Genomic DNA, 27875 nt, shown 5'->3' with positions numbered 1-27875 from the left:
ATAACAAGTCTAGTACGAGAGAGGCAGAGAGCAGGAGAGCACGCACAGATGCACCTCCAAGAGCGGAGTGCTACAACTGCACAACAAGAAAGAAGAGAAGAAAGACACAAGCACTGGGTGCAATCTCCCCCCGTGCAAGAGTGAGCATTTTCCTCTTGCACGTATTTACTTATAGATTTCTTCAATGCTTAAAACTTGAGTACAAACTGGCACGCCGATCATAAACGGTCAAAGCTCATAAAGAGAACTTAAATCATAAAATGTACATAAACATTCTTTCGTATAGTCCAATAACTACTAATGCTTTTGCCACCTGTGAGCTGCAATAAATAACACACACCCACACACTTGCACCCTTACACACACACGCGCGCACACACACACACAACTATACAGGGGAGGCAACACCTAGATTGAGCCCTGGCTTGCTGTAAATGCAGGCATCACACAATTCTCCCACACGCATGCACAGACCCCTGCAACGTCGCGACATGCCGAGGAGATTAGAGGCAGCGCTTACACAGACAATACAAGAGCATAAACAGGAGGCGATAACGTGAGCAAAAGCTGGAGGGTGGCACACGCACGTCACACACACGCACACGTACACATGCGTGCAAGCACGCACGCGCACACACACGCCTTCACACGAAGGCTATCAAACAATGGAGTGGTGGGCAAGTGACCCGGAACAAACTTTAGTGTATAACCCTAAAAGGTGCAAGACTTATGTGCACCGCGAAATCCATGCATATCTTCTCAGAAAATCTGCGCCATTTTCTTGTCTGCAGGAGTGACTAGGGTAATAGAGAAGAAGTAGAACTACAGGTATGGGGCCAGCTAAGGACGAGCTGGAGACCTTGCGCCTGGCTATGGGGGACAAACAGGCTGCCATTGAAAAGCAAGGTGGCCTTGTTCGGGCTCTTAAAGCTTCCAAAGCCAGCCAAACGGAAATTGACGCGGCCATAAGCGACCTGCAGACCTTGAAGCTCGAGCTTCAGACTGCATCCAAGGATTTTACTGCCCTCGCTGGCGCTTCCAATGGCAACGGGAATTGCAACTCGGAAGCTTTCCGTAAGGAGGTGAACAAAACTCTGCAGAGTAGGCTTTTCATCATTCCTTCTTTCCAAATCTATGGCGGTGTTGCTGGATTATACGACTATGGACCTCCTGGTTGTGCCGTGAAGGCCAATGTTCTGGCCTTTTGGCGTCAGGTGCACTATCTTTTTTTAATGTTACTTGATTGCCAAAATGCATATGCTGGTTCTTTATTCATAGATAGAAGATTACTAGTAAATTGAGTGATAACTCCCGTATGGGTGTATCTGAGACTTGGTTAGCAGAGATTGGATAATTAACCTTTTCAGTACACATTGAGAATCTCCACTCACAGAAGTTTGTGTATGTGCCCTGATCAGCATGACATTTCACAATAAAAGTTGAAGAAAGAAAATGCAAAGCGTCATGTTTCTTCGAGTTTTCTGTTATGATCTAGCAGGGTCACATAGAGTTATTGAGAGTATTGGCTCCAGTTGTGAAACGCACAGTGGTAGGTCAAATGAAGGCATTCTTACTTATTAAAGAAGTGCAGCCACTCTTTTTGGAGGGATGTCAGTTTCTGTTAAGTTGGATGCCCCTTGCAGTGTTATTCGACACTTCTTTCTTCTGTCCCTGCCAGTTATGCCTTCATAACTCTATTCCTTTCGTTAGTGAGTCTGCCAGAAGCATAGGAGTCACGCCAGAAATTATGTAGGTCTGTTGATGTGAGCCTCGTGTGTGTGTGCTGTGTGTTGTGTGGGCTGCATATATTGATATCTACTGTTGGGCTTTGATGACATAGTGGGATGTTGTGGTATCGGGTGTAATGCTATGCATGATGACTCCATGGCTACGCTGCATTGTGGAACACTACCACAAGTCCTTCCAGGATTCATCTAGGTGAATATGTCCAATAGAGTGCTAAAGCCTCGATTGGTTGGGAGGATCTTTTCCTGCATCACATTGTTGGAAAGTAGAGGGGAAAGATTGAGAATTGAGTATGCCGAGTAGAATCTACCTCTTTGGTAATTAATTTTCAGTTATCGGTATCAGTTTAGACAGCACTTATAGTGTTTGATCATCTTAAGTACCCTGTTTTAGGCTTACACATGTTCTGGTTGCAGCATTTTGTACTCGAAGAGGGCATGCTTGAGGTGGACTGCCCTTGTGTCACTCCTCATGCGGTTCTCAAGGCTTCAGGTCACGTTGACAAGTTCACTGATCTGATGGTGAAGGATGAGAAGTCTGGACAATGCTATAGAGCAGATCATCTTCTTAAAGAATATTGCAAAGAAAACCTTGAAAAAGATTTGTTAATGGCGGCAGAGAAGAGGGATGAGTTGAAACATGTACTTGCTATTCTTGATGAGCTGACTGCAGCAGAGCTAGGGGCCAAGATAAAGCAGTATGGCATCGTGGCTCCTGATACCAAGAACCCACTGTCTGATCCTTATCCTTTTAACCTCATGTTCGCCACACCAATAGGTCCCACTGGTCTTCTTCAGGGGTAAGGGATTCTGTTTGAGATTGTTTTTGTGCTTGGTCTGATCTGTACTTTGCTAGCAGGTTAACTGTGCCAATTGTTTCTCAATGTAAATTTGAAAGTTAGGCAGTTTGGCATGTGTGATTTGAAAGCTGGCCTTTTTCTTTTGTTGATTGGTCTTCTAATGAGGTTTGACCATACTCAATGATTTTGACTTCTTTCAAGAAGAATGTTCAGGAAGTGGTTGCTGTGACGTGTACGTGAAGAGTTTATTGTGAGAGCAGGCTTCTTTCAGTATAAAGTCACAAGGTCCTTCGTAAGTTGTTGGATTCAATTTGTGGAATCTGCCACATTCACCCCTTTAATCAACACGCTTTGGAAAACCAGCTTGCTCTGGGTCTGTCCACCATCTCACCGCTTGCTTTTTGGACCTGTTTTTAGTTTCACCTTTTATTGTTGTTGTAGCTTTCCTGTGAACATGTGAGGTATATTTCTGTCTTTTTATGCTTGTTTGAAAATTAGTGGCTAACCTTTTTCTTGAGTAGAAAAATTGTAGTGTGTTGGACTCGTGGTAGTTTGCTTCATGGATTGATAAAGGTATGTTTATCTCAGTTATCTGCGACCCGAAACTGCCCAGGGCATCTTTGTGAATTTTAAGGATCTCTATTATTTCAACGGAACGAAGCTGCCATTTGCTGCCGCCCAGATTGGTCAAGCATTCAGAAATGAGGTTAATGATACTTAGTTAAAAGCTATCCTGGGTCTTTTGTATTCAGGGTTTTTACCTGCCCTTTTTTTGGATGTAGATTGCTCCCCGGCAAGGGCTACTGAGGGTCAGAGAGTTCACCTTGGCAGAAATTGAACATTTTGTAAATCCTGATGACAAGTCACACCCCAAGTTTAAGGATGTGTCAGACCTAGAGCTGCTGCTTTTCCCAAGGGAACGACAGATGCGCGTGGAGGATCCTGTTTTGACTCGACTGGGTGATGCAGTTTCGAAAGTATGCCACAGACGCTGTTTAACGCTTTCAAGGCAATTTTTCATAATAGCCTGAAGCTCTAATGGGTTTCCTTTATCTTGTCCAAAAAATACAGGGTGTCATTAACAATGAGACTTTAGGGTACTTTATTGGGAGAACATATTTATTTCTCACCACCCTGGGTATAGACAAAGATCGGCTACGATTTAGGCAGCATTTGCTCAATGAGATGGCTCATTATGCAGCTGATTGCTGGGATGCTGAAATAGAATGCTCCTATGGGTGGATTGAGTGTGTGGGTCTGGCTGATCGGTCTGCTTACGACTTGAAAGCTCACACGGTACGAGTCTTAACCTGTAGGCATTTAAATGCTGGACCTTTTACTTGAACTTTTAGTAGCAACTTGAATGTGATCATTTTTGTTGGCCCGTTGAAGTTCTGAAGGTTGGTATGGTACTTGACTCAGGAAAAGAGCAAAGTTGATCTAGTAGCTCGTGAAAAGTTCCTGGAACCCAGGGAAGTTGAGGTACTTGAAATGTTCTCGTCTATATGAATGTCGGAGAAGTACGACTATTCAATGTAGTTAACTCTGGCTGAGTCACATGCAGAATCTTGTAATTATGCCAATCAAGAAAGAGACCGGAAGATTTTTCAAAGAGGATGCAAGAAAAGTGGAAGATTCTTTGAAGGTTTACTCCTGTTTTCTATCTCTTGTCAATTTGACAAGAAAGCTTGCCTTCAGCTGTGCTGATCAAACGCTTTGCTGTCCGTAGGCCATGACTGAGGCAGAGGCGATGGAAATGAAAGAAAAGTTGGAAAAGGAAGGGCAGGTCTCGTTCAAAGTTTGTACTCTTAACAGAGAGGTAAACATTACCAAAAACATGATTTCCATATCCAAAACTGTGGAGAAAGTAACTGGGAGAACTTACACACCATCAGTGATTGAGCCATCCTTTGGAATTGGTCGGATTATTTATTGCCTATATGAGCATAGCTTCTACACGAGGCCAAGCAAGACAGGGGAGGAACAATGCAATGTGTTTCGGTTTTCGCCCGTGGTTGCGCCGATCAAGTGCACGGTGTTCCCGCTGGTTCAGAAGAAAGAGTATGATGACACAGCCACCGAGCTTTCTAAACAACTAACGAGGGCTGGACTTTCTTGCAAGATTGATACTACCGGTACTTCAATTGGAAAGCGGTACGCAAGAACTGATGAGCTGGGTGTTCCATTTGCCATCACTGTGGATTCAGTAGAGACGGTGACAGTGAGAGAGAGAGACTCGAAGGAACAGATTCGGATACCTGTGGAGCAAGTCCCTTCTGTGCTACGAGATTTGTGTGATGGACAGCTCTCTTGGACTGAGGCGATGACAAAATATGAGGTAGTAGGAAGCTTCACAGATAGCAGCAGTGTTGCAGAAGACAACTCCTGATTGGGTGTAACAACATATGGGACTTTATTATCACTACCAGGAAATTTTGATTGTGATTAAGCTTTATGGGTGATTGTGCCTTCGGTGGCAGCTTTGCTACTTATGTGAAGGTCTATTCCATTTTGCCACTTCAGAATGAAGCTTTTAAAAAAGCTTGCAATCGTTGTACAATGACAGATTGGAAGTAACAAGAGATTATGAGTTTTATATTACTGCGTACAATTACAAAAAAAATGCCAAATGAGCTATGGCTGTCTTCAATCTTTCTCTATTATTTATAAGACATTCGGAGTATTGATGCCCAAATCATTGTGCATCTTAGTGAGACTAGTTACTTGTGGTTGATGTCCTGCTTATTTGGCTTTTTACTCTTTACTGTTGATTGTTACATCATACCCAGAGTAAGGATCTAGATGGAAATCTGATCGAAAGGTTTTAGAACACAGGAAATTGGAATTGGTTTGGTTGGCTTAATGGAATCTGTGGAGGGCTGGATTAAATTGAAAACATGTGCTTTTTCATGTGTGTATTGTTAGAGACATGTAGAGAAAGATGAATCGTCTGTAGTATTTTGTCCGCTGAACTTAGTGCATCTAGACATTTGTTAGAGATCGGTGAGATCTAGATGTGATGCCAAAGTGAATGAAATTCTAGTGCATCAAGAGTTCCAAAAGGAAGAGATGGTTGCAAAGTGATTCAAATGCATCAAGAGTTTTGGACGGAATGAGATGGCTAGATTGACCAACGGGGCCAAGTGGACAAGCTACTATGCTTGCTCTCTTTCTCATGCTACTGATGCTAATTGTTTGCGGACAAATTTTTACCTCTGTGCAAGCATCCATATTAAAAGCTCTGTTATGATGGTGTGTCCTAACGGTTGTCTCGGCTCATTTTTGGATGTATCTTTAGTTACTTTTGCAGGGATCAAATAATCAATTTATCTTTGTAAACCTTCACTAGACAATTAAGTGAACCAGCAAAACTATGTCCTTTTTTGGCTCTTTATGTTGATTATCACTACTTTAAGGGTAATGCTTTGCTTTATGGATCTTTACTTGGTTTGTATTGAAAATGTACAAAAAGAAAATGCCGTGCTAGACCAATTGGGGGGGGGGGGGGTGTTTCATTTAATAATTATGTGATTATCACGTGAGTGCAAAGGAGTTATTTAGTTTTATTTTGTTTCGCATTTCACATACAAAAGTGTATTATAAAATAAAATTGGAAAAAAAATTCATGGATTGAATAGTAAAAGGGTGTATTTTATTTGCAAAAAGACGTACAGATAAGGAGTTTTAGAAATAGTCCTTGAATGCAGGCGATCTACATAATTTATACATTGTGACCCCCTCGAGCTAAATGTGAAGATGAACAAAATCAAAGGATTCACGCAAACCTTTCTTCATGCAGCAATATGATAGGTCTAGAGTTGTTTATTTTATTTGCAATCAAATGGGCTAAATATACGAGATAAAAATTGATTTTGTATTGAAAGACGATTATGGAGAAGACGAATGAGGGTTGCCAATGCTTGAAGAGAACTTTCTCCAAAAACTTGAGAACCTACAGATTGAAAATTTTAAACGTTACTTGGCTATATTTGAAGATTTTTATACTAAATTTCTTCAAAAGTTTCGCAGGTTATTATGCAATGATGTCTGAACACACTTAGGATTGTTGAAATACTTTCTCCCTCACTGGATGATACTTTCTCTCTGGCTTGTATATACGTTCATCACCCTCAGACAAGTTTTATCTTTGTATTAGCACCCTCAACAATACTAGTTCACTAGTTTGTGTTGTGTGCTCTTAAGCTGCTTCTTCATATTCTCCATCTTTGAGTGCATTGTTGCAGCCGATTCCTCACATTTGATATCAGAGTAGGCTTCCACATCCCAAGTAGGGTTGCCAACACTTTCTTGGCTCACGTTCTCATATTGATGTAATTTTTGGTGAGCGCTTCTAGAGCGACATAACCTTTATTTGAACTCCTTGAGCTAGGTATTGTCAGACTTTTAATTTGCTGATTTCAACATCCATTTCCACTGCTGGCAATACAATGTATGAGATTTCGTCCTTTTCTACAAGTTCTTTGATAGCGCAGATTTTTGCAAAACGGGTATAGCACATGTTAATTTTCTTCATTTGGGAGGGGGGGGGGGGGGGGGGGGGGGGGGGGGGGGAGGTTCTCATTTAATAATTATGTGATTATCACGTGAGTGCAACAGAAGGGGTTATTAAGTTTTATTTTTTCTCGCATTTTCACATACAGAAGTGTATCATAAAATAAAATTGGAAGAATATTGAATTTATTTGCAAAAAAATATACAGATAAGGAGTTTCAGAAACAGTCCTTGAATGCAGGCGATCTACATAATTTATACATAGTGACCTCCTCAAGCTAAATGTGAAGATGAACAAAACCAAATGATTCGTGCAAACCTTTCTTCAGACAGCAACATGATAGGTCTAGAGCTGTTAATTTTATTTGCAATCAAATGGCCTAAATATACGAGATAAAAGTGATTTTGTGTTGAAAGACGATTATGGAGAAGACGGATGAGGGCTGCCAATGCTTGAAGAGAACTTTTCTCCAAAAACTTGCAAAACCTACAGATTGAAAATTTTAAAAGTTAATTGGCTATATTTGAAGGTTTTTATACTAAATTTCTCCAAAAGTTTCGTAGATTATTATGGCAATGATGTGTGAACACACTTAGGATTGCCGAAACACTTTTTTCCTCGCTAGATGATACTTTCTCTCTGGCTTGTATATACGTCCATCACCCTACGACAATTTTTATATTTTTATTAGCACCCTCAACAATACTAGTTCACTAGTTTGTGTTGTGTGCTCTTGAGCTGCTTCTTCACATTCTCCATCTCGGAGTGCATTGTTGCATCCAATTCCTCACATTTGATATCAAAGTAGGCTTTCGCATACCAAGTAGGGTTGCCAACACTTTCTTGGCTCACGTTCTCATATTGATATAATTTTTGGTGAGCGCTTCCAGGGTGACGTAACCTTTATTTGAACTCCTTGAGCTAGGTATTGTCAGACTTATGATTTGCTGATTTCAACATCCATTTCCACTGCTGGCAATGCTACGTAGGAAATTTCATCGTTTTCTAGAAGTTTTTTGATAGCGCAGATTTTTGCAAAAAAAGATATAGCACATGTTAATTTTCTTCACTTGGGGGGGGGGGTTCTCATTTAATAATTATGTGATTATCATGCGAGTGCAATAGAAAGGGTTACTTAGTTTTATTTTTTCTCGCATTTTCACATACAGAAGTGTATCATAAAATAAAAATGAAAAACTAGTTTACAGATTGAATAGTAAAAGGGTGTATTTTATTTACAAAAAAATGTACAAATAAGGAGTTTCAGAAACAGTCCTTGAATGCATGCGATCTACATAATTTATACATAGTGGCCCCCCGATCTAAATGTGAAGATGAACTAAACCAAAGGATTCATGCAAACCTTTCTTTAGGCAACAATATCATAGGTCTAGAGCTGTTAATTTTATTTGCAATCAAATGGGCTAAATATACGAGATAAAAGTGATTTTGTGTTGAAAGACGATTATGGAGAAGATGGATGAGGGTTGCCAATGCTTAAAGAGAACTTTTCTCCAAAAACTCGAAACACCTACAGATTGAAAATTTTAAAAGTTGATTGGCTATATTTAAAGGTTTTTATACTAAATTCCTCCAAATGTTTCGTAGTTTATTATGGCAATGATGTTCGAACACACTTAGGATTGCCGAAACACTTTTTCCGTCGCTAGATGATACTTTCTCTCTGGCTTGTATATACGCCCATCACCCTAAGGCAAGTTTTATCTTTGTATTAGCACCCTCAACAATTTTAGTTCACTAGTTTGTGCTGTGTGCTCTTGAGTTGCTTCTTCACATTCTCCATCTTTGAGTGCATTGTTGCAACCGATTCCTCACATTTGATATCAGAGTAGGCTTCGGCATCCCAAGTAGGGTTGTACACACTTTCTTGGCTCATGTTCTCATATTGATGTAATTTTTGGTGAGCGCTTCGAGGGCGACATAACCTTTATTTGAACTCCTTGAGCTAGGTATTGTCAGACTTTTGATTTGCTGATTTCAACATCTATTTCCACTGCTGGCAATACTACGTAGGAAATTTCGTCGTTTTCTACAAGTTTTTTGATAGCGCAGATTTCAGCAAAACAGGTATAGCACATGTTAATTTTCTTCATTGGCGGGCGGGGGGGGGGGGGGGGGTTCTCATTTAATAATTATGTGATTATCACATGAGTGCAACAGAAGGGGTTATTTAGTTTTATTTTTTCTCGCATTTTCACATACAGAAGTGTATCATAAAATAAAATTGGTTGGAAAAATAATTTACAGATTGAATAGTAAAAGGGTGTATTTTATTTGCAAAAATATGTACAGATAAGGAGTTTTAGAAATAGTCCTTGAATGCAGGCGATCTACACAATTTATACATAGTGACCCCTCGAGCTAAATGTGAAGATGAACAAAACCAAACGATTCATGCAAACCTTTCTTCCGGCAACAATATTATAGGTCTAGAGCTGTTAATTTTATTTGCAATCAAATGGGCTAAATATATGAGATAAAAAGTGATTTTGTGGAGAAAGACGATTATGGAGAAGACGGATGAGGGTTGCCAATGCTTGAAGAGAACTTTTCTCCAAAAACTTGAAAAACCTACAGATTGAAAAATTTAAAAGTTAATTGGCTATATTTGAAGGTTTTTATACTAAATTCCTCCAAATGTTTTGTCAGTTATTATGGCATCAGAGTAGGCTTCTGCATCCAAAGTATGGTTGCCAACACTTCCTTGGCTCACGTTCTCATATTGATGTAATTTTTGGTGACCGCTTCTAGGGAGGCATAACCTTTATTTGAACTCCTTGAGCTATGTATTGTCAGACTTTTGATTTGCTGATTTCAACATCCATTTTCACTATTGGCAATACTACGTAGGAAATTTCATCGTTTTCTACAAGTTTTTTGATAGCGCAAATTTTTGCAAAACATGTATAACACATGTTAATTTTCTTCATTGGGGGGGGGGGGTTCTCATTTAATAATTATGTGATTATCACGTGAGTGCAAGAGAAGGGTTATTTAGTTTTATTTTTTCTCGCATTTTCACATACAGAAGTGTATCATAAAATAAAATTGGAAAAATAATTTACAGATTGAATAGTAAAAGGGTGTATTTTATTTGCAAAAAAATGTACAGATAATGAGTTTTAGAAATAGTCCTTGAATGCACGCGATCTACATAATTTATACATAGTGACCCCCTTGAGGTAAATGTGAAGATGAACAAAACCAAAGGATTCACGAAAACTTTTCTTCAGGCAACAATATTATAGGTCTAGAGCTGTTAATTTTATTTGCAATCAAATGGGCTAAATATATGAGATAAAAAGTGATTTTGTATTGAAAGACGATTATGGAGAAGACGGATGAGGGTTGCCAATGCTTGAAGAGAACTTTTCTCCAAAAACTTGAAAAACCTACAGATTGAAAATTTTAAAAGTTAATTGGCTATATTTGAATGTTTTTATACTAAATTCCTCCAAAAGTTTTGTGGGTTATTATGGCAATGATGTTTGAACACACTTAGAATTGCCGAAACACTTTTTCCCTCGGTAGATGATACTTTCTCTCTGGCTTGTATATAAGCCCATCACCCTAAGGCAAGTTTTATCTTTGTATTAGCACCCTTAACAATTCTAGTTCACTAGTTTGTGTTGTGTGCTCTTGAACTGCTGCTTCACATTCTCCATCTTTGAGTGAATTGTTGCAACCAATTCCTCACATTTGATATCAAAATAGGCTTCCGCATCCCAAGTAGGGTTGCCCACACTTTCTTGGCTTATGTTCTCATATTAATGTAATTTTGGTGAGTGCTTCTACGGCGACACAACCTTTATTTCAACTCCTTGAACTAGGTATTGTCAGACTTTTGATTTTGCTGATTTCAACATCCATTTACTGCTGGCAATACAACGTAGGAAATTTTTTCCTTTTCTACAAGTTTTTTGATAGCCCATATTTTTGCAAAATAGGTATAGCACATGTTAATTTTCTTCATTTGAGGGGGGGTTCTAATTTAATAATTATGTGATTATCACGTGAGTGCAACAGAAGGGGTTATTTAGTTTCATTTTTTCTTGCATTTTCACATACAGAAGTGTATCATAAAATAAAATTGGAAGAATAATTTACAGATTGAATTTATTCGCAAAAAAATATACAAATAAGGAGTTTTAGAAATAGTCCTTGAATGCTGGCGATCTACATAATTTATACATAGTGACCCCCTTGAGCTAAATGTGAAGATGAACAAAACCAAACGATTCATGCAAACCTTTCTTCAGGCAGCAATATGATACGTCTAAAGCTGTTAATTTTATTTGCAATCAAATGGGCTAAATATACGAGATAAAAATTTATTTTGTGTTGAAAGACGAATATGGAGAAGACAGATGAGGGTTGGCAGTGCTTGAAGAGAACTTTTCTCCAAACTTGGAAAACCTACTGATTGAAAATTTTACAAGTTAATTGGCTATATTTTCAGGTTTTTATACTAAATTCCTCCAAAAGTTTTGTAGGTTATTATGGCAATGATGTGTGAACACACTTAGGATTGCCGAAACACTTTTTCCCTCGCTAGATGATACTTTGTCTTTGGCTTGTATATACGCCCATCACCCTAAGGCAAGTTTTATATTTGTATTAGCACCCTCAACAATACTAGTTCACTAGTTTGTGTTGTGTGCTCTTGCGCTCCTTCTTCACATTCTCCATCTTTGAGTGCATTGTTGCAGCCAATTCCTCACATTTGATATCAGAGTAGGCTTCCGCATCCCAAGTAGGGTTGCCAACACTTTCTTGGCTCACATTCTCATATTGATGTAATTTTTGGTGAGTTTCTAGGGCGACATAACCTTTATTTGAACTCCTTGAGCTAAGGATTGTCAGACTTTTGATTTGCTGATTTCAACATCCATTTCCACTGATGGCAATACTACGTAGGAAATTTCATGCTTTTCTATAAGTTTTTTGATAGCGCAGATTTCTGCAAAACATGTATAACACATGTTAATTTTCTTCATTTGGGGGGGGGTTTCTCATTTAATAATTATGTGATTATCACGTGAGTGCAACAGAAGGGGTTATTTAGTTTTATTTTTTCTCTCATTTTCACATACAGATGTGTATCATAAAATAAAATTGGAAAAATAATTTACAGATTGAATAGTAAAAGGGTGTATTTTATTTGCAAAAAAATGTACAGATAAGGAGTTTTAGAAATTATCATAATAATCAATATCTAATTCTCCTAAATGATTTTCTCATATTAAACTGATCATTTAATGTGGGGAAGGCCAGGGGAGAAAAAGCTAGAATATTGGTTAAGCTAGCAGACCGGCCACAGTAGGGATCCAAAGGAGGGAAAATAGGGATCCAAAGGGGGGGCCATCTGCAAAAGAGCCATGTGCAACAATGGGCTAAAAAGACCCTAAGGTTCAGCCCATTAAGACTTCCAAAATGGTAAGGTTCCAAAATTCAAAGGTTGTGTCCAAAGGTCAACCCTAGGGAAAATTGGATGCTTTGTGTGTGCCCTAAAAGTTTTTGCACATCCCTACATGGGAGGGAGCAAGCCCTAAAGGTAGGGGATGAGAGAGAAAGCCACACACACACACACACACAGGCTCCCTTTACACAAAGGGAATGAGGGACACATGTCAGCTCCCTAGGCCAGATGCCCACAAGGTGTGCCCAATTTCTATTGGATGACCCTTGAAGTGGACCAATGAGAATTAAGCTAGAGTAAATCTAGTTTAATTAATTTAAAAACATTTAATAAAAGAAACCAATGAGAATTAAGTCTCCTAGAAGACTATTGGGCAGTCTCCCAAGGGGTCCAATGAGCATTCAGGAGCCCCATGGCTTGCCTGATTCCTATTGGCCAGGAGGCAAAGGGGTCCAATGAGAGTTTAGTTTAATTATTTAATTACCTAAAGCTCTCACAAAAGGGGAAAGGGGGACACATGTCAGAAGGCTATCACTTATTCTGCTTAATTGTAATGGGCTTGACTTGGGGAGGGCCAATGAGGCTTCAACAAGAGCAATTAGCAAGAGGGCTCGCCCAAGGGAGAGAGGGGGCTGATTTTTGCAAGGCATTATCACACACACACTCACACAAGCTCATGTGAGAAGAAAGAGAAGACTATCTCTTCCCAAGCTTTAATGGAGAACTCATCACCTACTCCAAGCTTGTGAGATAGAAGCCTACATCAACACTCTCTTGGCATGTGGATGCAAATCCAACCAAGAGCCAAGCTTCAATGCATGCTCATCTCCTCTACCAAGCTAATTACTAAGCTAAGCTATGCTACATATGAGTGATTATGTGAGGAGATGTACATCTTTCTCGTAAGATACTCCTTCTTCCTCTCAATCTACTCTCATACCCCGCTAGCTCTCACCATCTTCGAAGGTGTGTGAGGTCTTGGGTCTGAGAACGGGGATAATTCAAGTTGTGTTTGTTAAGTGTTTTGCTTAGTGCATGAAGTTTCCATCTTCATTGCACTAGCTAGTCTTGAAGGAACACAAAGAATTGTATTGTACAATGTCTCTCTTGATGGGAGAAACCATAATACAAAGCCTTTTGGAGGGGGGACCGGCTCCATGCAAATCCGGTCCTCAACTGTTGTGAATAGCTTAATTTCTCTCTCTTTTGAAAGTATCGTCGATGCTATCTAACTAGGTGTTATGCTTTTTGTTGCTCTCTCCACCCAAGCACTCTTGTAATTCTCATTAGGAATCTATTCTAATGAAATGCCCACTATGTTCATGCTAATTTCCGCTACACATAAGTTATTAGGGCATTAAACGTTACAGAAATAGTCCTTGAATACAGGCGATCTACATAATTTATACATAGTGACCCCCTTGAGCTAAATGTGAAGATGAACAAAACCAAAGGATTCATGCAACCATAATAGGTCTAGAGCTGTTAATTTTATTTGCAATCAAATGGGCTAAATATACGAGATAAAATTTGATTTTGTGTTGAAAGACGATTATGGAGATGACAAATGAGGGTTGCCAATGCTTGAAGAGAACTTTTCTCCAAAACCTTGAAAAACCTACAGATGGAAAATTTTAAAAGTTAATTGGCTATATTTGAAGGTTTTTATACTAAATTCCTCCAAAAGTTTTGTGGGTTATTATGGCAATGATGTGTGAACACACTTAGGATTGTCGAAACACTTTTTCCCTAGCTAGATGATACTTTCTCTTTGGCTTGTATATACGCCCATCACCCGTAGGCAAGTTTTATCTTTGTATTAGCACCCTTAACAATACTAGTTCACTAGTTTGTGTTGTGTGCTCTTGAGCTGCTTCTTCACATTCTCCATCTTTGAGTGCATTGTTGCAGCCGATTCCTCACATTTAATATCAGAGTAAGCTTCCGCATCCCAAGTAGGGTTGCCAACACTTTCTTGGCTCATGTTCGCCCTTCTAGGGCGACATAACCTTTATTTGAACTCCTTGAGCGAGGTATTGTCAGACTTTTTATTTGCTGATTTCAACATCCATTTCCACTACTGGCAATACCACATAGGAAATTTCATCCTTTTCTACAAGTTTTATGATAGCGTAGATTTCTGCAGAACAGGTATAGCACATGTTAATTTTCTTCATTTGGGGGAGGAGGGGGGGGGGGGGGGGGGGGGGGGGGGGGGGGGGGGGGTTCTCATTTAATAATTATGTGATTATCACGTGAGTGCAATAGAAGGGGTTATTTAGTTTTATTTTTTCTTGCATTTTCACATATAGAAGTGTGTCATAAAATAAAACTGGAAAAATAATTTACAGATTGAACAGTAAAAGGGTGTAGTTTATTAGCAAAAAAATGTACAGATAAGGAGTTTTAGAAATAGTCCTTGAATAGGCGATCTACATAATTTATACATAGTGACCCCTCAAGCTAAATGTGAAGATGAAAAAAACCAAAGTATTCATGCAAACCTTTCTTCAGGCAACAATATGATAGGTCTAGAGCTCTTAATTTTATTTGCAATCAAATGGGCTAAATGCACGAGATAAAATTTGATTTTGTGTTGAAAGACGATTATGGAGAAGATGGATGAGGGTTGCCAATGCTTGAAGAGAAATTTTCTCCAAAAACTTGAAAAACCTACAGATTGAAAATTTTAAAAGTTAATTGGCTATATTTGAAGGTTTTTATACTTAATTCCTCCAAAAAATTTCTAGGTTATTATGGCAATGACGTGTGAACACACTTAGGATTTTCGAAACACTTTTTCCCTCATTAGATGATACTTTCTCTCTGGCTTGTATATATGCCCATCACCCTAAGGCAAGTTTTATGTTTGTATTAACACCCTCAACAATACTAGTTCACTAGTTTGTGTTGTGTGCTCTTGAGCTGCTTCTTCACATTCTCCATCTTTGAGTGCATTGTTGCAGCGGATTCCTCACATTTGATATCAGAGTAGGCTTCCGCATCCCAAGTAGGGTTGTCAACACTTTCTTGGCTCATGTTCTCATATTGATGTAATTTTTGGTGAGCGCTTCTAGGGAGGCATAACCTTTATTTGAACTCCTTGAGCTAGGTATTGCCAGACTTTTGATTTGCTAATTCCAACATGCATTTTCAATGTTGGCAATACTACATAGGAAATTTCATCCTTTTCTACAAGTTTTTGATAGCACAGATTTTTGTAAAACAGGTATAGCACATGTTAATTTTCTTCATTTTTTCTGTATGAAGACATCTATTGCATCAGGTGCAATCACCAGCCATGGTTGATAATAATGATGCCTTTTGCATGTCGAATTTGTGTTAGGACTCATGTTCAAAGTTTTAGCAATAACTTTTGTTTGAAGGAAATATTGGTTGTTTTAAAGTTGGTTGCGAGTTTGGTTCATTTTGATTGTTTTCCTTTAGTTTAAAAGTTTCACTGTAGGAAATGTAGCCCTTACCACAAGGAAAAAGATTGGTTCTTTGAGTATTAATAGATTCCATGGTTTGATGTTCGTAGAAGCTTGCAAATTAAGAAAAAGTGAAAAATGTATGTTTTACAATGTTTTTGTAGAAATTGATAACTTGCAACTTGATTTTTGGAGAATCCTAGTGGGATGTAACTTTTTCACGTCACACAACGGTCAAACAGTGTGGTGAGGCGAACAAATTACTGGGAGACAAGTTCAAATAAATTTGGAGTCAAATAGGAGCTACGAGTTGTTGAAAACATCCTAAAAAGTTAAGACTTCAAAAATTTCCTAATTCGTATGTATTGGATATTTTTAGTGCCAATTTATGGTCGTGTGCAGGACAACTCCTTTCGAATCTATTTTCGCCTTGCCTTACTAAAAGACTAGAGTCAACTACAAAAATAGCCACTTTTTGGCTAGCTATTATGAGAGACGGCCTCTATCATCGTGGAAGGTATACGACTATGATTATGATTCAGAGTTGAATCGTGATTATGATTGCAAGAGTCAGTGTGATTGGGGATTGAGAATGAGAGTGAAACAACTCAAGAGTGGTTGGGAGGTCATGATACGAGCAAATATCTTTTTGTAATCATCAAATATCAATACAGATTCTCTATATTGTTTTGTCTATTCTGTGTACTCTGTCAATTCTATTTTGCCAATCTATTTCGCTCTCTAGTATCGCGTCTCAAGTCGTATTAGAGCAATTTTGATTTTGCAGGTAGAGATGGAAAGATACAAGCAAAGATTGAAGGAACAAGCTGAGCTTATCTGATGCCTCACTGAGGATCTTAACAAGCGTGAGAAAGCTGACAAAATAAAGGAAACACTTGCTATAAACGGTGAAAACGGAGGAGAAGGTAGAGTTGGAGGTGGGATTTGGGTGGAGTTCCTAAGTGCAAACGGTCCATCATCGCCTTTAGTTTCGGGCCATAGAAGAAGAAATGGAAGAGAAACAATGTGACAAGCGACACATTAAAGAAAAGGGTTATCAAGGACCTGCGAGATGTATGGAAGTTTTAAGTGAAGGCAAGTTGTATTGATTTCCTAGATGTTGTGGCAAAGGCCGAAATTATAAGAAGTGGGACAAATTTAACAAAATTAGAAGGGTGATTTCAATGGACCATTGTTCTAATAATGCTGTAGCAAATCAGCAAAACCCACCTAATTAGTCTTTTCCAAGTCAACAAGGTAACAATGCACAATGATGACGAGGATCGTTCCCTAATGGGCAAAATGGAAACAAAAACTAGAAGAAGCAGCCTATAGTAGTGCATTGGCAGCAAGACCCGGAGTTCCTTGAAAGAGTCTGAAGACTTGGATTATACCTTTGATGCAGAAAGCAAGGCCACCAGACTTTTGAATGCCCGAACAAAGTGATCAATAAAGCAATATGAGCCAAGATGACTGAAGTGGAGACTATAGGTGATATGGATGATAAAGGTAAGTCATTTGACTCTCCTTTGCAGTGTTACATTTTTGGTGCGACATTTAAAAGCTTCAACGACTGAATTCATGGAGAAAATTAAAAATTGAAAATTGAATTTCTTGATTCATTCGGGTAGTACACAATGCTTCTTGTCCTCTAAATTGATTGAGAAATTAAAATTGAAATTAACCCAAGAGATTAAAAGACCCATGGAATTAGTCGACGATAATAATTTTTTTACAAAAGGGCTAATTGAAAGTCTGTGCTTTTCTTTGAATGTTCAGAATCATAGAGGTAATTTTTATGTCATAGATATGGGTGTGCATGATGTAATTATTGGCATGGATTAAATAATTAAAAATCATGTTTCGATTGTGAGAGATAACCCTCCCTAGGGGCCTATGCAATAATTATACAATTTATATTTTTTTACAATTTCAATATACATCAGAGCTACGGAAGCGATTACATAAGGGAGAAGTTCTTAGTACCCAACCTAGCATGAACTTTAAGCCATGAGCCACACTATATTTAGAGGTACCTAGCGACACTAGTGGTACCCCGAATGTGTGGTATAAATGAAAGCGTACTCAAGAAAATAATTAAGTGGAGAAGGAATATATATGTATTTTGCATTGCGGGAATAGATAGATAGAGAGAGAAGAGTAGATGATGAAATATAGTGCACAAAAACATAGAAGAATGAAAAAAAAGAATCTTTAAATGCCGCATCTAAATGAAACAGGCAAACGTGAATTAAGGAAAGTACAAAATCATAGCATACCATAACTTCAAAATATAAATGACTAGTAGAGATACTAGACCTTGTGTAGGGATCAAATGGTCCACCCATCCACTTCCGCTCTTACTCTACGAACATAGAGAATTTCAATTCGTAAGGAAGCCAGCTAGAACACCTCCAACTTACTTGAGCCAGATATAAGCTAAGGCCACTTCGCCTTCCTTCATGAACCCAAACTCTAAAAGGATTCCAAATACCAGCAAATGGTATGAAATCAACACCAACCATACCAATTTAGGTGCCACGTCTCTTTGATACCCAACATTAGGTGTTTAGGCAAAGCTAATGTAAGATCCCAACACGTTATCCATATAGGTCGTTCAAACCCTAACTCATTAATCGTGAAGATGAGCCTAATTTAAAAAAAGAAGATCTAGGAAACACCCTCGATCCAACAAAGCCCAGGTCATTGACTCTTTCATTTAAGTTTAAGTGATGTACGTGATCCTAATCTTGTAGCAACGCGATCATGAGAGATATAACACATGAGTCCAATCAAAATAGCATCTTGCATATACATAACCAATCCTTTCTAAGCAGTCACACTATATAGGGTCTCTATCTTTACATGTCTACCATAAACCATCAATACCACTTCTTAATCCCATCCAAGTCAGTAAACCATAATCCAATCCCATCACATGGGTGAGCACTCCACCCATCTTAGGGTGATGCATATCCATCATGCAAAACCACTTTAGCACATAACATGGTAGCAAAAATTTTGGCAGCAAATCATAACCAAAAAGAAAAAGGACTCAAGAGCCACCCCAGCTTCCACCACAAAAAATCACAACCATAATCCATGAGGGCTTTCAGCCCTTTACCATAAATCATATTTCTTATTGAATCAACTCTCTCATTTGGAGTTTGACTATACACACTGTAATCAACCGAGCCAACACACAGAGCCTTTAAAGAATGAACTTTTTATGTGTAAAAGAAGTCTGACCAACGACCAAACATAAATTTAAAATCTCATTTTTTTAATGTTTAACCATGCATAAGTGACGCACTATGCCTGCATCTCACCCTCCCAACACAATCAATCTCAGTCCCATAACATAAACTAGCACCTTATCACATCACTTTGCCCATATGAGACTTACGTGAACAACCGTGATACGATATTTGCATGTACAGTTTGGGTTGACTAACCATATACCCCTATATAAATTTATGGAAATCAAATATTTGAAATAAACTCATTAAAAAAAACCATAAAACATATATTAACCACTCATCCAATTCACGATGCCATATGGTACTCTCCCTTGGTAGCACCCCTATACGCGTAGGCAATTCTGTACAAGGAGTAGTTAATAACTCACACTCACAAAGTGATACTGGTGATCTACATACATTTATCAATAATTTTAATCAAGGTCTTGATTTGTTTAAGTTGGTTTGTTCAATCTATAGAGTGATTCTCCAAGCAGCAAGGGGTCCAAAATATTGACCAAGTACAGTGGGCAACAACCTATATTTTGACCATAACTTTTTACTCGTGTGAAATTTTCACATAACACACACAAGAAAAAATGTTTTAAATGATGTGTTTGATCTCCAGATCGAAGGGTTTGACCTAATTTATAGTGGTTTAGGAGATATGACCAAAAAAGTGTCCCTATCGTCTATATGACATGAAACGAAAAGCGCTTTTTAATGCACCTAGTTGACCATAAACACACCACTACGTGCACAAATTAACGTGTTAACCATGATGAAAGAAGCATGGAGCATCTCCATACACATCCGGTAAGCCCATACATGCCTATGCATATGAAAAAGCAACTACCGAGAGGATAGTTACTTAGAAACAAAGTAGAGAGAGAAAGAGATGATAGCTTTGGAGTTTAGAACTTCATACCGTGCTTGAGAATTGATTACTAGTGGTTGTAAGACTTCTTGCTTTGCTGCAAGAGACCTTGGGCTCTTACTGAAGACTATCAAAGCCTTATCCGCCACAAGTGCCCAATATAGGTGTAAATAGTTGAGTTTTCGTGCACTTGGTGACACTATGCTTGCTTCTCGCCTTGGGAAAGTGTTATGTCCTCCCAAACTTGATGCAACATCCCCACGTAACTACAACATCTAGTGCTTGCCATAATCTCAAATTACTTTTTGCACACGCATGATCAAATGATACCAAGCAATATCAAGATCAAGATGCATTTGGGCGACCAAAGGAGGAATAAAATCATGAATCCTCTTGCAAAATGTCTCGTGTTAAAGATAGGCATTATTAAATGTGTTGCAAATGTTTCATAGAGAGAGATTAATCACAAAGCGAACACCCAAAGCGCAAGGTCATCAAAACATGGGCAAGATCAGAAAACAACAAGGTGTGGTCAATGCTCATCTTGCATACAGACTCATCAAATTGTTGCATGTTGAGTACATACCACTGATCTAAATGTGCATGATACAAGGAGTGAGCATTATGCTAAAAAGTGTACCCAGAGACAATTGGATGCAAAAGGATCCACAAATCCAACATTCGTGTGCATGCAATAAGATTTTTCTATGCCTGGAATTCTACACCCAACATGTATGAATTCCCTATGGTGTTATCAAATAAAGAGGGTGCATTGTTAAAATCACCATAGAGAAATGCATTGGAGATCCATGGACGAATACATCTCACGCCATAAAGTAACCAGTTGCCTGGAGGCTATATGCGCATAGACACCAACAAATTCATAAATCTGGCAATTGACTGTACATTGAACCACCATCCAACGACCTGCTAGATCATTGTACACAAGAATTAGGTCTAGCTCATGCCTAGATATCATGAAAACACCTAAAACCCCCGTTAAACCAGCATATCCTATCCAATAGCCCACAAAATATGAAAATTTTCCCAATAATTTCATGATGATTGTGCTCTTGCAAAATAACAATGTCCGCCTGTATGTACACAATGTCCGCCTGTATGTACATAATGCCATGTTAATCTCCACTTATCAAGGTTACATAACATGTGCACATTGTATGAAATGCATCTAACACAACTTTGAATTCGAGAGATACGTACAAAGGCAAAGGAAAGAGGAGACTAATTTGACATGCCAATGGGCACATCAGCATCAACTGACTGTGGCTTGACTACGACACCCTACATGCCCACATTCAAGGAAGTAAAGCCTGCATGTGATGAAGAAGCCCCATGAATCGCTACATCACTGTAAGAATGTACCACCTTGTTCCATGCATCCTCTCGTGTGCGACTATCATTACAAGGAAGAGGTTTTTGCAGCTTAGATTTCACTACAGGAGGTACATAATTATGAGAAGAAAGTTGTGAGAGTATTTTAGTAGTCTTCTTGGGCGTTACCTGAGAAGATTGTTCCCTTTACTCCTCAATCTTACCCTTATTCCTAATCTCATGTGCAGATACAAGCTTTCCCTTGCTCGAGGCCTTTGGGGAACTAATAGATTTGACTTTGCCTTTATCCAAAAGTGGAGGATCGGGCAAGGTAGTTGCCCCAATGGAGGTTGATCTAGGGTTAGAGGCCTCTTTCTCATTGAAAACAAAAGTTATGGAACCCCAATAGAGGTTCATGTAGGGTTAGAAGCCTCTTTCTCATTGGAAATAGCAAGCTATAGAACCGCTAAAGGAGGAGGCTTTTGCAAATTAGGCTCATGAGGTTTGGATTGCATGTGTCCAAATTTGCCACAATGAAAACATGAATTTGCAAATTTTCCTCATTTGAGCTTGAAGGGGTGATTCCCAATGAGAGGGTCCCCCAAGTTAAGAGTAATACCTTCAGGGGTGAAACATATGTGTCCCAAAGCACACAAAACCTATTTGTATTGGCAGTATGCCAAACATGTTTATCAAGAGATCAAACTTTTGGTTGATACATGCCTATGTGAATCGACAGTGCTTTGCCAAACTCGTGTATGTCTACAACATAAATAAATGAAAACTAGGTAAATGGCATACTCATGCTTGACATCGAGTGTTTATGGTTAAGGGACGTGCTTCGAAACAATTTTTTTAAGAACGCTCACTTTTCAAGGGCCTCTCAAACCATCAAGAGGGTCATTCTTTGATCGTGCACTTGGGCAGCCTCAAAACGTGAGCTTGTTGATGCCACAACTTCACATTTTGGGTATGTATTTGCTACTCCTCCTCCAACTTTTGCTGAAACTCATTATTAACGCCAACTTTTGTTATCTTTGGTGCATTCAATTATTTTTCCTCAAAATGCACAAGTGTTGGACATGTATTTTATTGAAAATGAATTTCACTTAGCATTACTTGCTCTCAATCGATGGTGTTCCGCTGGTTGGACTCACTGTGGAAATTTTCATCTCCTTCTAGGAGCCCTTAAAAGAGCATTTGCTCTACATGATGAATGTAGAGTGGACTGAGAAAAACTTGAGATTCTTTTGGAAAGAAGGGTTGCTCAAACTATTACCCAAATAGGTGCTTTGTGAGCATCCCTCACATTGGTGGTCAATCACTCTTATGTCGGTCATATATGAAATATTGTCTAAGATGATTGTACATCGCATCAAGGACTTTTCCTGTGGGTATCCATCTGGCTCAATATGGATTCATCCCTTGTTGCCAAATCATTGTTATCATATACATGTGGTGTGATGTGTGTGAACACACTTGGACTGCCGAGGCATTTTTTCCCTCACTAGGAGGTTTTTTTCCCTCGTGCATTGTATATATGCCCATCACTCTAGGGCTAACTTATCTTTTCATTGTGCACTAATCCATACTGCTCTCTGTTGTGTGCCTTAAGCTTCTTTGTCTTCTCCAAGCTCTGTGTGTTTCCTTGCAACCATATTTCCAACAATTAGTATCAAAACAGGTTGCGTCCTCGTTGCGTCCTCATGGGCATAGTTGCCTGCTCACTTTGTAAGATTTGGGTGAGCTTTGATGAACATCAACATATCAAAAAATACTTTGGGAAAGCTCAAAGAGCTAAGTCTGCTTAGATTTTCCATTTAGGCTCCATCGATGGTTGAGCATCAACATTTTTTTAATCCGAACATTGGCTTTCTCTATGGACTATGTTCCCCAATCTCACACATTTAACACATGGAATTTACATTCCCATGGTAATTCTTGGTGTCTTTTTGCCTTTTGAAAACTTTATCAAAACCTCTAGATTATTCCTAATGGATTTTGACTGTTTTGAGATTAATTTAACATTTTCATGACTTGGCATTACCATTCCTCTCAACATTTATCTCTCTAGCAGAAGAGAGAAAACTTGTGTTTTAAGCTTAAATGCATGTTTCCACCTATATCCTTGTACTCCCCATTCTATATTTGATCTCTAGTCTACTCAGTTTTGAGGGGCATATAGCATTGTAGGCATGCCATTCTATTCGCTCTTGAAACATTATTATACATTGACAAATAATCATCACATACAAAGAGAGAAAATATTGCTTCACTATTCATTGTTGCAACAATTTGATGCATTTGAATTCAGCAAAAGAAACCTAGGCTCTTACCATGGACATATCTAGGCATGTCATCTCACTCATTGTGAAGAAAACTCTGAAATTTTCCAAATTCCAAAAGGTTAAGCAAGGTAGCCTTATGAAAAAAGATATCCTTATATAACTATACATAGAATTACTTGGTGTGAGGCCAAGGGTCGGGTACAGCTCAACGGTGAACCGGTGTGGGGGCCTTCCTATAAAAATAGACAAGGATGGTTGGGAGGAGCATTTGGTTCCCTAGCAGCACTAGGCCTCTCATCTATATCAGAACTTCTGTTAACAGTCCTATTTTGGGAGTTTTGGCATGCAAACTAAGGGCAAGCAAACCACAGAGCAAGGGGAAGGAAAACACACAATCGAGGTCCGCAATGGAAGTTTTTTGTGTGGCCATGAGTTCATACTCAAAAGACAAAAATTTATGTCCAAGATACAATTTCCATACCACGCTTGTCTACAACAAGGCCTTGTCTTGTTGACATGTTGCCAAGAGAATTCAATCAGGCATGATTTTTTGCTCGCATTTTCTCTGTTGTAGTATAAAAATCAATGTAGGAATTTTGTCTAAAGCATTACTTACACCAATTAAAGCACAGATAGCGATGTAGCTTGCTAAGTTTAAACATAACAAAGGCATAGGCTTTGGTTTGCACGCTTTTTAGTGACAAAGATTTGAAGTCGGACATCAAATTTGGCAGTCGAAGCTCATAGGGCTTCTAATTACTTTTTGACAAGGTAATTCAAAGGAATTTGGACTCAACATCAATTTGTTTTTTTGGCAAATCCTTTCAACTCTAGAAGTTGATTTGGCAAAGTAGTGAGCCATTCGGGAAAAAGCTTCGTTTGGCAGTTTTTAATCTAAGGTATTCATCTTCTCTTGTTGACACAACACTATGTCATGGATTTAGTCTTAGATATGCATCATGATTTCGATTTTGAGAACCTTGCACTTGTTACGCCTACTATTGCACGATAGTTGGCTACTCTTATGGAGGGCAACATGGCAACTAGCACGGATGACATCATAGAATTGCTTGATATACAAGAATTTAGAGTGTGCAAGTACACATGTCTATTTTGGAAATGAATTTTGCAAGTTTGAATAAGAATGTCACTAAACTATTTGATCCAGTAGTGCAATATATCGAGCAATAGACCAAGAGCCCTGCAAGTGAGCAGCCTTGGATTTTTTAAGGCATTGTGCCTGAAAATCCACCCCTTGACATGCTAGAGCAAGGCTCCAATCCAAAAAAATTGCCGATTCTCACTTAAAAATAGGTGGATGAGTTGTTGAAAAAAAATGAAACTGCCAATCTTTCAGGGGGAGGAGAAAGAGTGCAACAATGATGTGGTAAATAGCTTCTTGAGTAAATGGGATACTATTCACGATCTACATCAAAACTTGGATGTAGTCAAGGCACTACAAACTGGTTTAACACTAGAAGGAAAAGTCTATGAGTGGTGGATGCCACTCACGATGAAGGGAATCATATCGTGCACATGGGTTGCCTTCGAGGATGTGTTTAGAAAAGAATTTTGCCCCATTAATGAGGACAAAAATTAGATTGCATGGGATAAGTGCTCTATGCGTTAGCATAAGACACTACTTGGGTATATCTTGCATTATGGAGATGTTATCCTCAATCTTTTTTGTCCACTAATGAGAAAGACAAAAATTAGATTGCATGGGATAAGTGCTCTATGTGTTAGCATAAGACATTGCTTGAGTATATCTTGCACTATGGAGATCATAGTTATATAAGAGAAAATTTGGAATAGACTCATTGGATGTGTCCAAAAAGCCCAAGGGTCCTAGAGACCATCTGCAAAGTGAGGAATTTGAAAAAGAAAAGAAGGATAAATTATGTTTGGATTGCTTGGGAAGTGGGGACGACAAAAAGGATTGTTCCAAGGGGAAATCTACTACCCATGGTAAGGAGAAAGTTTTACACATGCTGCAAGTTCTTCCCCCCTAGGATCCTCTTCTTGTTATTCCAATGTGGAAGATAGTGAAGCAGTTGATGAGTATTGTATTGCAGCCTCTACCTGGCAACTGACTTTTGGACCACACGAGCTTGTGAGAATTCATAGGTCTATCCAAGGTCACAAAGGTGAGAATCCTGGTAGATGATGGAGCATATCACAATTTCATGAACTACAATTTACTGAAACATCCCAATCTACCCCAAACTCCTAGTTCCCATAGCTACAAAGTAGATATGATAATTGGCCATGATGGCAAAGTGTGGGATACGCAAGTTAAGGGGGTACCACTTGAGATTCAAGGGTATAAGACAACTTTGGATTTTCAAGTAATGAATATGGATAGAGCAAATGTGGTGTTAAGTCAAGAGTGGTTGCATACAAGCAAATGTTGCTAGTAACTTAAAGGAACTCTTAATTGAATAAAAAGATGTACTTCTAGAAGGTTTACCCCTTGGGTTACCATTAGCACGTTCAATGCAACACGACATAGATGTGGTTACAGATAGTAATCCCATTAGTAAACCATCCTACAAAATGAGTCATTCTGAGGCTATTGAGGTGGAACATCAGCTTTTTGACTACCTCAGTAAAGGGTTTATTCAACCTAGTTCTTCACCATGGGCATCTCCCATTTTGTTGGTGAATAAAAAGGATCATAGTGTGCATATGTGTGTAGATTACCATGGCCTATACACAATTACTATTAAGAATAAGTATCCATTGCCACGGTGGATGAATTGTTTGATAAACTCATTCATGAGTATATTTTTTCTAAGGTCAGGGTATCAACAAGTGAGTGAAAGCAAGAAACTCATTTTTGCACAACATAAATATTTAGCTTATGAAAGAGATCTCTATGCAATAGTGTCCGCTCTGAAAACTTGGTGACATTATTTGTATGGTGCTCAGTAGTGTTTGACAATGAAAGTATAAAGTGGTTTGCACCACAATCTGACTTGAAGGGTCGAAAGACCAAGTGGTCTAAGATTCTTCAAGAGTATGATGCAAAGCTTTGATATCATAAAAGATGATACAATGTAGTAGCTGATTTTCTTAGTAGAATGCCTGAGATCAACTATCTTATATTCACAAAACTTGAAAGTGAGTTTTTGGAATCTCTAAAGGGTACATGTGAGCATGATGATGCATACTCCAACGTGTGGAGCCACATCAAAAAGAGGGATCCTTTTCACTCCAATGTTGATAGTGTGTCTATTTCTCCACACTTGATTCTCCTCTTTCTACTAATGAAATGACTGGATGGAAGAATTTTTCCATTGATGATGGGTACCTACTTCACAAGGGGAGATTTATCGTACTGATGAACGTAGACATTTGGTACCAAATTCTTTATGAGTATCATGATAGTCCAAGCTCAAGGCACCCATACATAAAAACTTATGCACTCGTACAACAATAGTCTTGCATGGATATGTTCAAGACTATGTCTTGCATTGCCAAAAATGTCAAGTTGTCAAGCCTGAAGGCAAGAGGTCTCTTGCATCCTTGGAGATTCCTTATGGTAAATGGGAAAGTATCTCCATGGATCTCATTGTAGGTTTACCAAGCACCATACAAAGTCATGACTCGGTATGGGTGATTGCATATAGGTTGATTAAACTTTGTAAGTTTATTCCAACTAAATCCACTACTAAAACTCTAGAGTTATCTAAGTTGTTTATTGACAATCTACACCAGTTAGATAGATTGGCCAACAACATTATGAGAGATCGTGATCCCAAGTTTAACAATCTTTTTAGGGGAGTTGTGTTTAGACAATTGGGAACACAACTCAATACAAGTACCACGGATCACCCAGAGATAAATGGGAAGATTGAACATGTTAATCAAGTGCTAGAGGATATGTTAAGAGAATAATTTAGCAAAAATTAATCCAATTGGAAAGAATATCTTTCTATTTTGAAGTTGCTTATAATAGTGCAAAGCACGTTACGACTAGGTTTAGTCCCTTCATGCTTATGTATGGTTTTCAACATATACACTAGTTACGTTGGGGCTGGCTACTGAGAAAATTTAACAAGTCAAGGACTTTATCCAAGACCATATGGATATGCTAAAAATTGCTCATCAAATTTTTGATAAGCACAAGATAGATACAAGAAGTATGCTGATGAGAAATGTCGGCAAATCATTTTCATGCAAGGTGAAGAGCTATTCTTATGTGTTT

General features: G+C 38.6%; 1 protein-coding gene across 1 annotated transcript; it reads left to right on the top strand.

Moving 5' to 3' along the window:
- Positions 1–709: 709 nt before the first annotated feature.
- Positions 710–5143, top strand: LOC147421956 (glycine--tRNA ligase, mitochondrial 1-like). The gene is made up of 8 exons (XM_086502494.1): positions 710–1214; positions 2163–2545; positions 3134–3251; positions 3328–3522; positions 3617–3841; positions 3968–4027; positions 4110–4190; positions 4275–5143. The coding sequence occupies exons 1-8, from the start codon at positions 831–833 to the stop codon at positions 4932–4934; spliced, it is 2106 nt and encodes a 701-aa protein (XP_086358620.1). The 5' UTR covers positions 710–830; the 3' UTR covers positions 4935–5143.
- The last annotated feature ends 22732 nt before the right edge of the window (positions 5144–27875 follow it).

This window comes from Adiantum capillus-veneris, chromosome 27 (assembly GCF_014529385.1).
Source record: "Adiantum capillus-veneris isolate H3 chromosome 27, ASM1452938v2, whole genome shotgun sequence".
NCBI lineage: Eukaryota > Viridiplantae > Streptophyta > Polypodiopsida > Polypodiales > Pteridaceae > Adiantum > Adiantum capillus-veneris.
Note: the sequence above shows the minus strand (reverse complement) of the source record. Positions and strands in the feature narration are given on the sequence as shown.